General features: G+C 30.0%; 1 protein-coding gene across 1 annotated transcript; it reads right to left on the reverse strand.

The window, feature by feature from the left end:
* Positions 1-543: 543 nt before the first annotated feature.
* On the reverse strand, positions 544-4,268 carry LOC130809262 (uncharacterized). The gene is made up of 3 exons (XM_057674964.1): positions 3,986-4,268; positions 2,253-2,483; positions 544-929 (listed from the first exon to the last, which is right to left on the reverse strand). Exons 1-3 carry the CDS (start codon positions 4,007-4,009, stop codon positions 882-884), a joined length of 303 nt encoding a protein of 100 aa, XP_057530947.1. The 5' UTR covers positions 4,010-4,268; the 3' UTR covers positions 544-881.
* Positions 4,269-11,970: the final 7,702 nt, after the last annotated feature.

Below are 11,970 nucleotides of genomic sequence, written 5' to 3' on the forward strand. Positions count from 1 at the left end.
TGTTATTTAAGCTTGAAATGCAGCTTATATGACATAGAAGTATTTTTTTTAGAAAAAGGTAGGAGAACCAGCCATTAAAGTGGAAGGGGAGATTACAAACCTCTCATTCATTTGGACTATTCTCAGATTTACATTTGAATTTTTGATGCAAGACTTTAGACGACACGTTCAAGGATAGATAATCAGGTTCTTAAAATGGCTAAAGACAACCCGTGATTGATGTACACATTACCGCTCGGCCCCACTAATAATTTGTTTAATACTCTATTTTAGTTGTCCCATTCTCTTATACTTTACTTATCCAACTACTCTTCAATATTTACTTTTTTAATGGACCCCACACCATCCTTAATAATCATGCCCAAGCAAATGGGACAACTAAATTGGTTCGGAGGGAGTAGTACTCAATATTCAATACCTACATTTTATTTCCTACAATCAAATTCTATTTATCAAATGTACAAAAAATACACCCTTTTCTGAATAAATAATTCATTTGACATTCAATATATTAATTTAATATTCAATCTATCCAACAATGTATAACTAAATTATAGAACATTAATATTAACAAAACTTATATTAAGACGATCAAACAGATTCAAGACACGTATAGACAAATGAGAAGAGTCAAGTCACACATTTTGGATAAAAATGCAAATTTAACTTCTTGCTTGATGTGAGATCTTGAGAGACACATTAATATTGGCCAAAGCAAAGTACATAATTGATATTACTTACAACCAAAATCAGGCCCTTTTGAAAATCAGAGCAGGGCGCGACCGGATAGTAAGTAGATTTAGATACATGTTGGTGCATACAGAATACATTGTCGTTGTAGACTAGTAGTCTTGTAGAGCTCGACTTTGGTCTCGTGAGACTTAGGCTCTTACACAGCAGTTGAAATAGCTGAGGAAGCTCTTTCTCGGCTGTAGTCATTGAAAAGCAGCCACAACAAATGAGAACATTAGGTTTGGAAATTTCTTATGGTCATACATCATCAATTCATTATTTATCAATTAATCAAGTAAATGACAGATACCATCGCCGCCCATACCAAACATGAATCATAAATAAACATTTACTCAACATTTTTTTATGATGACAAAGCAGTTACGTTGCGTACGTGTAGTATTTCGCTGATAACAGAGTTAATTTTATATTACGGTTCAAAGTACGGATAAGATTGCTAGATTGATGATCTCAAGGCTTCACCTTGCCTGATAAAAGCAATTTGTACTTTAATTAGATGATATGAAATGATAGTAGCCAAATAAAACACATGAAGTAACATGTTTATGATGTAAATAGTGCAATCCTACGTTCATTGAGTCAGACAAGGACACAGGCTTTATTAATTTATAACTAGCTCTCAATAAAATCTTTCTCCAAGCATGGTTAGATTTAGGCACCACTAAATTAAACATAAAACCTTACAGGCACAATTCACCATCACATATCAGCTGTAACTGATTTTTGGAAGATACCCGAAACCAAGTAACCAACGATTCACCGTGTATAATATACGCATCATCCAAAAAAAATTAGAGCTTTTACGATTCACAGTAATCAGCAAAGAGAATTTTACACAGCAAAGAAGCTTCAAGCATTATTGTCAAAGATGCAAGTATATATGTCATGACTCACTTTAGATTGCAAAATGAGAACCGTTACATCAAATGATTTTGCTAAAGGTTCTTTTTTTTATTGCACCAAGTATCATACTCATGGGCCAAGTCCCACAAACTTTTACGTTGTGGGCAGTAGGGTTAAACATCCAACCATATAAATGTTGTTTTCAGGCTTAGTTTCTTTAATTATAGAATTGACCTTTTAACTGGCAATGACCATGCAATAGGGCCACACTAGAGATAATGGACAGCATGTAAAGTGTAAACAATAACAAATACTCCCTATGTCCCTCTCATTTAGCATCCATTGCTTTTTAAGTGAAAATTACTGGAAAGGGAATTTGGGTTGGTGAAGAACAAAACAAAAATAAGTAGATGATAAAAATGAGTGGTTAAGATGAAGAGAAATTAAGTTTATGGATGAAATTAAAGGAGAGCGGAACCATTGTCAAAAAAAAAAACCAAAAAATCAGTTGGACACTACATTGAAAATTTGGTGCAAACGAAAAAATCCAAAAACAATGAAACATACATGCCCAATATTTTGTTCTAGGACATAATATAAACAAGAACAGCTGACTCAATAAACAACCTAATAAAGCGAGTAGAGCAAAATCTTACAGTTGGGGTGTGATTCTGAGTGAAATGGGGTTCAACTTCGGCTGTTTTGATGTTAGCAGGAGCAGTTGGATTGATGAAATCTTCTTCATTACCTAGACTAGCCCTTGATGGATCTCTTTTGTTCTGTTTCCTCATTTCTCTAATTTTTGAGAAATCAAGCGAGTAATCCGGCAATGCTCCCTTCTGATCCCAGTCTCCAAACTGCGGAACAGATAGCCATGATGCATTTTTCTGCCCCAAGGGAAACAACTTTGTAAGGATTAAGACACTATGCATACCTCCAATGAAGAACTAGTATCAAGAATAATTTGAACCCTATATGTTTAAAACCTCGAGAAGCTTTAAAAGCATAAAAAGAAGTTTGAGCAATTTAAAAACCATGTCCCAACAGAACACAAGTATCCATGGTAGTAAAAACTTTAGAAAATTGATATTGGCACTCAAACCAACATTTTCTTCTGAGAGTTCCATTACCAAGACTTTTTGACGCTAATATCAAAATCTAAAGTGCCATTATCATTTGCCAAAACAATACTCCTAAGAAAAGAAGTAACAAGACTCAACTATCAATGCCATTTCACTTGTTACCACTTTGGCACTTTCCATAGTAATTAAAGAATATTTTTAATGCCTAAATGTTAAGTGACATGCACAAAGCACAAGGAAATGGCTGGAATGTCCTCACACATCCAAGCCAATGTTGGTCATTAGAGCCTTTTGATCATTTTCTTGCTTTGATGTGTACAATTTTACATAATAGTAAGGCAAAAAGACTTCACAATACTAAAACATAACCCTTGACGTATAGTGACACAAGGGTAGTATTATAGATATTAAAATCTCAGACACCCAGACATCCACAAAGCATAATTTATGACAAAGTTTTCAAGTTGTCCGTTTTATGGCTTCATCCCATTCTATCTATACAACAATATCAAACCAAATTCACCCACCAATTACGAAGGAAAAAAATATTCATAAATACATACTTCTATACAACATTCATTCTCCAATAAGCAAAATTTGACCTAGGCAAGATCAGAGGGTCAGCTACGCCTACACCCAACTTTTATCCTTGTTTAAAGAAAGGATATATTATTTGTATAACGTTATAAGAACCACAAAAAATCTAGCACCTCATAAAATAATTATGCTACTCATTCCAGTGATTATTTACAAAAAAAATAGCGTAAACTGTGATTCTGTGAACGCGTCTTTCTTATTTTCAATTATTATTACAGGTAAACAGATACAACTAATAGCAAGATCAGCAGTATGGACTTTTCAATACAAACTCAACAATAACAACCAAATATACCTAATTATTTTTTTGGTAAAACACCGAATTATTCGGACAGTCTCACTAAAACACAGCTAAGCAAATTTATTAGTTTCCTAGATAGTTCACTGTAACCAACTCAGCATGAAAAATCATGGAAAAATCAGATTCATCATTTGTTCAAACAATAGATGTAAGTATAACAGATATTGATGCACAACAGCACAAGTTGAAAACACAACACATGAATACTAAACAGCTAAAATCGTTCAGGTTTTCACTATTTGCGCGTCTTGTCTTGTTTTTAATCTGTAAATCAATTAACTTAGATTAGTAATTCCATTTCCACAAATGGATTGTAAATAGAACAACAAAAAACTTGAAATTCAACAATTTGACAAGCTAAATATAGATAAAAAAGGAAAAATTATATTAAAAAGGAGTTAAAGATTACCTCATTATCCTTGCGATCTTCCATTACAGACAGAGTAAGTACTGATAATTGCGGATAATGAGCAAAAAGCAAATGAAGATTGAAGTATAAGAAGAAAATGATGAAAAGGAATGTTTTCTAAAAGAGTTAAAAAGGAAGAGAGGAGAAAAGGAGGAAGATATGAAAGGTCAAAATGGAGAGGCACGGGTGTAGAACAGATTGAACAAGAAAACAATGTCTGGTGAATACTACTCTTTTATACACGGAGTCCGGGGACGGGATATTAATATATAATCCCTCTGTCCTGACCAACTAGAAGCAAGAAGTAAAATTTTGATTCTTAAGATAAAAGTGAATATTGGTCTTTAATAGAGTAAGAAAATAAATTGTATAAAAGAAATTAAAGGAGAATTAAAATATATAAATGAGATTAAAAGAAAGTAATGGACAATTGTATAAAAATAGAAATGATACAAAATGAGTAAGACATACTAAAATGACAACTAACGTAAAATGATTTGGACGGAGTATTCCATTTGTTCCTTAAAGTTGATCCTACAACGAATATTCATGGGAATTAAGAAAAATGAAATGTTAGGTGCTGAATGTATTATTTTATTGAATAATAAATTTAACGAAAAAAGCGAGGATCATAAGTATTAAAAATTGAAGATCACAACTATTAAAAAATATTGAAATAAAATTAGTGAGAAACATATAGAATCATAAATAATATAAAAATATTAAATAAAGTTAATTGAAAATATGTGAATATCATAAGCATTAATAAAATATTAAAATAAATAATAAATATGATTAATTGTGTTAAAATTTATGATAAAAATAAATAATTATTTAAATGAAAAAAAACAAATGATACAAATGTTGAAAATAACTTTAAGAAAGGGATAGAGTAATATAATTTCACAATTCACGAATCACACATTACGTTGGTCTTATTTACATGGCCACCACTTAAGTCTATGCCACTTAAGCGTCTAATCTTTGAGTCATTGAGTGTATGCGTTGTGTTATTTCCGTGTCCTCTGAGTAAAAAACTTAAAAAGTTAATTTATTAGATATTCGACTTTGATAAATTGGAGTCCAGGTATTTAATTTTATCAAAATTAATCAATTGAGTACTCAATAATGCTAATAAATGAATTAGATTACTAATAAAAATTTATTTATAAATCATGTTTACATATACATATACTTTTTGAAATTCATATTTAAGTATTAGACCGATAACGATTGTATATAGAGTAAAGAATTAAAATATTATGAAATATATATATATATATATATATATATATATATATATATATATATATATATATATATATATATATATATATATATATATATATATATATATATATATATATATATATATACTCATTCTTGTATGAGACGGACTCAAGGTGAGACATACCTCATACTTGGGTTAATTAATTTTTTATTAATAGAAACTTTTAACTTATAGACTTTTTGTTTGGAAGTCGTCTCAGACGGTCTCATACAAGATGAGCTAATATATTATTCTCTCTGTTTTCATATCTTGTTCTTATTGATCTATATGAAAAAATATATTCATGTGAGATCTTAATAGATTCGTCTCAATATATAGTAAACATCAACCTTATAGACTTTTTAAAAACTCATAATTAAAATAATTTGTTTTTAAGTTTGCATTGGAAACCGCGATAAAAGTGAATAAAAAGAACAAATGAAAACATAGGGAGTAGAGTACATATAACATTTTACATTTTCTAGGTGTAACAGGCTCAAAATTGTTAATCTTAATCTTCTGATTAATTATTCCAAATTTTCAATTCGAATTCTTAATCCTTTGGTTATCTAATTCAAATCACTTTTAATTCCTAAACCTTTTTCTGATTTTGTAATTCTTCCAAATATTAAACTTAATATATATATATATATATATATATATATATATATATATATATATATATATATATATATATATATATATATATATATATATAGTTTCTTAAATTTCTTTATATGCACCAAAATATTATTTTATTATTTATTCTACGAATATTATATTTACAGTTTTGTAAAAATGTCATTTTTTAATTTCGTTTCCTTAAACTAAATTTACTACTTATCTTTTTAACCTTACAACTTTGATTTAATTATTTTATGCCTAAAAATTAACCATTTTTATTATTAACTTTAAGTATAGTTTTAACCAAAATTTTCTAAATAACCTATCATATTTTCATAATCAAACCTTAATCAAACTTACCCATTATTCTAAAACATGTTCACTTGTATGAATTAGTACAAAAATTTGATGAACCAAAATCCTTTTTACATTAACCCATGATGTTCATCACTTACACAAGCTATCACTATTTCCTTACACAAGTTAATCTTCTTCTACACTCTAAACTCTTACACAATTACTTACACACTCTAACTGTTACATATTCAATTACACACTCTAAATCATATACACAAGTTAACCTTCTTTTATACTCCTAACACTATTTTTCATACAATCTAAATATCTAATGAACTACAAAGTTGCCTAAACCCATTATAAATACCCCCTTATCCATGAGATCACTTGCACCCCCATCATCAAATCTTTCTACCATTCTATCTTATATCTTCACTTCATTAACATCTTACTAATTTTATAACTTTATTATTAATTGAAAATTTTCAAGAAGATGGAACTTAAAACGTTCTTTTTGTAGCTTAAATCATCATCATTTTGGAGCATTATTGAATTATTACATTGGGTACTTAATGTATCATTATTTTTGGAGTTTGGATTTATTTATTTTGGGAGCTTAGAGGATCATCATCATTTTGATTATTTATCTTTGGAGCATTATTATCTACCTTGAAATGTCTTATTTCTTAATATTTTCCTAATTAAGTACTAATCCTTGGTGTTAATATGGTATAACTTCTTATACTACTCTTTATGTGGAATTTTACTTTACATTTACTTTATAATATGCAAAATATGAAATATGTTGAGTACATTTAAGTAAGAGGTTAGTTTGATGAAATTATAATTAAGATTTTATTAAGTATGTTTATGCTAAAAGTATTTTTAGTATGTTAATTTAGTAATCTTTGAACAAGTTTAGGAAGTTGGGTGAACAAAATTATATTCTAGTGACATTAAGTATGATTTATGTTATAAACTAGTGTTACTGCTAGCATGTTTATGAGTTATATGTTACATTAGGAATCTTGTTATATTAAAGAATTTTTATGTTAGAATTTTTATTAATATGTTTATATTAGCCTTCAACCTAGTTTATAAGATAGTAAGTTATTTTATGAAATTTTTAAAATTTTTTTTTTAAGTATATTATACTAAGAATATTGTTATTATACTTTATTTTTATATTATAGTTTATAATGTAAAGTTTCTATTTTTTTAGTGGTTATGTTAATTATTTAAATCTAGGATTTACTATAATAAATTAAATGAAGTTGTTTTTTTAGTGAAAAAGGCCCCAAAATACACATAGGCTATTCGACCATTATCACATTAAAAAAAAAGAGTTTGATTTACTTTTTTATATTATTACAAACTATATTGTGATAATATTAAAATACAATTTTAAAAGTTATTTTTGAGAAATTTTTACTCCCTCCGTTCTTTTAAATTCTTCCACTTTGGGTTTTTCACACATATAGAAAGATAGAATCTATGGTTATAGTGGGTATTATTTTAATTAAATAGAAGTGTGAAGTAATGATTGTATTGAAAATATTAAGCCCTAAATATTCCTTGGCATACTTTCACTTGCATATTCCTTTACCATGTATTAAGCCCTAAATATTGATGAATTTTGTAATTTATATAAATTAATTAGAGGAGTTCTTAATTGAGAAATTTATGGAAAACCTTAAGTATAATTATATGTGTGTGCTTACTTTCAATTAAATGAATGATGATTGATATGTGATTATAAGAGATTGTGATTGAGGAGTTTTGGGGAAGAATTCAAAAATTATATGTAATTTGGGTTTTAGGATGTCTAAAATGTAGGTTGTTGAATGTTGAAACAATTTGTTGGAATTATTAATTAGTATGAAATATACGAAAATTGGAATATCGATAGGATGTTGGATGTAGAAAGATTATGAAAACTTGATGTTCTGGAATATTAGGAGATTCTAGTGAAATTACTAATGGTGGAAAAATCTTTGTTGTTGATATTTATCGAATAGTTGGGTAATTGTAAGTGTTGGATGTAACCCTTGATTTTATATGATTGGATGTTCTTGAGAGTATCTAGGATTCGTGTGGAAATCATTAGTTGTATGGATAAATTAGTTGTGTTCTTCTATCTGGATAGTTTGTTAATCTTGTTTGGTTTCTTGGTTTTGAGTTTAAATGAACATAGAAGTGCTTGAATTGGAAATGCAAAGAGAATTGTGGACGAATGATCTTTACAAGAATATAAGCTAGTCTAAAGTAAGGTTATATATTTTGATGATATTAGGGGTTGGAGTTAGAACTTGTGCAATCTTTAAAATTAGAAATATTAGAATAGAAGCTCGAACTAAGATGCTGTCATAGGAGAAGATGCAATGAGTTATATGAACCTAGTTTGTAGTATCGTATGCTTTGTTGTGATGTTATATTTGTTATGCTTTAGGAGGCGACATCATCGAAGAACCCTTCTAGTTGATATCTGCGATCTGATTTCGACTCCTTGAAGCATCTTTTACGGTGAGTAATAGCAGTCCCTTAAAGGGTCTGGCCAGACTACAATTGTGGAAATTGTTTTATAAAAGCTGTGAATTTTATAATGTTGAGACAAATTTGTTATGAATGATTATGCTGATATTGATATGGTCAATGAATCGGGCTCCCGAGCTGGTTATTGACGCAGTAGGGGAAAATCTCCCTTACTCCCTATTTTGAGGTGAATTGTCATTCAAATATTGACTGGCCTCACCCGAGAGTGACATAGCCTTAGAGTTATGGATGTTCCTCTCAACTAGATTCCTTGTGCACACATAGATCTAGGAAACTAATGTTGCTTTTAAACCTTTGTTTAGAAATTACTGTGTTTTGTTGTTTTGGATTGTTACTTCTCGTTCAGGTTAATCTGACCCTCTGCTGTTTCCAACTTTTAGTTTGATTACAGATCGGAACCGGTCGGAATTGATGGGTTAGCGGTGTTGGTTAAAGTTCTAAGGATGTACATTGAGCTGAGCACGTAGGAATTTGCAGTTTTGAATTAGGTTTTAATAAATGAATAGACTTGGTTGTGTTGGTTATACTGGACATAAAGTGTATTTTATGATTACCTTGTGGTGTAGTTAGATGTTTGGTCTGAGAATTAGCTGAGTTAGTTATGTTATGAAGTTGGTGACTCTTTTGCTCATGTTTTGGAAGTATAATTCAAGTTCTTGAGAAACAAAACCCGTGATGACCCTGTTTACTCAGTCAACGGTAAGTCGGGTTGTTACATGACGACTCCCACCACAGTTAAGGTTTAGGATTACGGCCCTCACCTAACCAGACCCTTATATATATCAGGTGTGTCCTATTGTTGTGCTTGTTGTCAGTGAAAATTGATTATTGGTGATGCTATGGTGCATGGTACGGTTATGAGTATTTACCAAATGAACTTACTTAAGTGTTAAGATTACCGAATTGTAGAAGTGGATGTAACGTACTTCTGTCAGGATTGAGAATGGTATCTTAATGACTTAAAAGTATGGAATATAAAAAGAATATAGTAAATGTATACAGTGGTGTCAATTAATTATAAATTCGTATTTAAATTATTATTTTGTAAATGTAACATATAATTTTCCGTATTTTAAGCTGGACATGAAGTTATGTTCGGCTTTAAGCGCTGACCGATTCAATCGGCTGTCATCCATATCATGGATGACAACATTTTGCAGGATTTAGTTTTAGGTTCCGATCCACGTCGAAGCAATTACTATTTATCGAGAACTTAGCTGCTTCTTGTACCTTTATTGATGACTTGATGTTGATGTATCTTTTTTTTTTTTCATTTTGAGCAAACAATATTTCTTATCAGATGTAATATTTTACTTTTATTTTAAACAGTTTCAGTTTTTATGGTTTAAAGTTTTTAATAGTTCGGTAGTTTAAGACTTCCGCAATATTTTTGTATTAAACATTATTATTAAATGTTAATTATGTATCGAGATTGCCGCTCCTGTTACAATAGGAATTAGAACTTCAAGGGCAATTAAATTTTGTATAAATATTTTTTTGGCAAATAATTTTTTTTTTCATTTACCAAAAAAACCAATATACAACCTAAACTTGAAACTCAACCCTACCTAATTGCATTGGTATGGAAGTGCAACCCACCTTCTATGAAGGGTTCCACACCCCACTCTTCATTTGCATAAGAGTAAGAAGAGACCAGAGGCGAAAAAGAAACGCCAAATCAAAAATATAAAGATGTACAAGCATGGCTAAAGAGATAAAAACTATTAAGAAAGCGTCAGTCGAAATTGATTGGAAGATCATAATATCAGTTGTATGAAACAATAATCATCATCATTCATCTAACACTCAATAGATTGACAGCGGATGCAACCTTGTCTTCCATATGCAGTAGATAGTAGAAGCATAAATGGCACACATGATGTGTTGCAAAGACTTGTTCATTTTGTACCTCCTGAAGTCCATGGATTCTAGTGGCTTGAATCTCACCCCTACCCAACTTTGCAGACCCTCTAAATAGTGCTTGCTAAAAGGACAGTCAAAAAACAAAGGGAGCTGGAGTCATCGATAGTCACACCCAAAATATGAAGTTTATCTTTGGTTTTTAGCTTGCTAGCCAATAAAAAAATCAAGAGTGTCAACAAAATGTTCAAGATAAACCCTTTTAGCTGAGTAAGAGCTGCAGAAGACTTATTGTTTCAGTGGGTCTTAATGTAGCAAATTTTCTTCAAAGCCCAACTAGCTGTAACGGGGGCGTTGAAAAGTTCCCATTTTCACCTTTTTGTATAGATCCCATGAATCCATCTCACCCACAATGAATCCTTCATCATACAGATTTGCCAAGCGATTTTCTCTACAACGATATGATTCCACATAAACAAGTCACGAATGCCAAGACCCTCAACCTTTTTAGGTTTGCAAGCCTCCTTTCAGTTGACCCTGGTCTATTGGAATCCACAAGTCCAAACCACCAAAAGGCTCTACAAATTGAGTTGACACATCTAATTACCCCCTTGGGAATAATTAAAATTTGACACCAATACGCAGAAATTTCCATCAAAACATAATTAATAATCTGGAGACGAGCTGCATATGACAAGTGTTTAGTCTGTTAACCCTTGATTTTATTTATCATTTTATCAGCCAGTTTCTTACAATCAGCAATAGAGATCCTCTTAAAAGAAAGAGGGATGTCCAAGTATTTAAAATGAAGTGACCCAATATTAAAACTAAATCTGTTAGGTCATTAATATCAACTTTAATATTAGAAGAGACACTTGTAATATATCAATAAAAATTACGAAATGCAAAACTAAAAAATGTTATACGTTCCCTATTAAAAAGAAATTAAACATTAGAAAAGAAAACACTTTCGCACATAAGTTTCATTAAGTAGAGTAGTAGGCAAACAATGATTAAGGAAGTTCACACCCTTTGTAATTTTTAAAGGCAAATCCAATTTTTTTTCCGGTCCAAATCCCTATCACAAAATATTGGGTGAAATTATTTTATTTGTGAGACATGTTTTATTAGTGGATCCAATTATCACTATTTTTTCATTAATTTAAAAAATTAAAATACCAATTTGAATGTTTTAAATTTTTATTTAACTTTAAATTAGAATGAATAAAACTTTAAAATTAATATTAAAAACTAGAAGTTAATCTTTTAAATCTTAAATTAATATACCAAAACTGTAAAAAATAAATATTTTTATTGAATCTAGCTTGATCATTCCGCCGGATTAAGCCGTCTCACGTGAGAATCATTGAACTCCTATAAA

Source organism: Amaranthus tricolor, chromosome 3 (assembly GCF_026212465.1).
Source record: "Amaranthus tricolor cultivar Red isolate AtriRed21 chromosome 3, ASM2621246v1, whole genome shotgun sequence".
In the NCBI taxonomy this organism is placed as follows: domain Eukaryota; kingdom Viridiplantae; phylum Streptophyta; class Magnoliopsida; order Caryophyllales; family Amaranthaceae; genus Amaranthus; species Amaranthus tricolor.

Coding starts and splice junctions, on each gene's coding strand:
- LOC130809262 (XM_057674964.1), bottom strand. CDS start 4,009: ATGGAAGATCGCAAGGATAATGAG. Junction 2,484..3,985: donor AAGATCGCAAGGATAATGAG/GTAATCTTTAAC, acceptor CCCTTGGGGCAG/AAAAATGCATCATGGCTATC. Junction 930..2,252: donor CTCAGAATCACACCCCAACT/GTAAGATTTTGC, acceptor CAATGACTACAG/CCGAGAAAGAGCTTCCTCAG.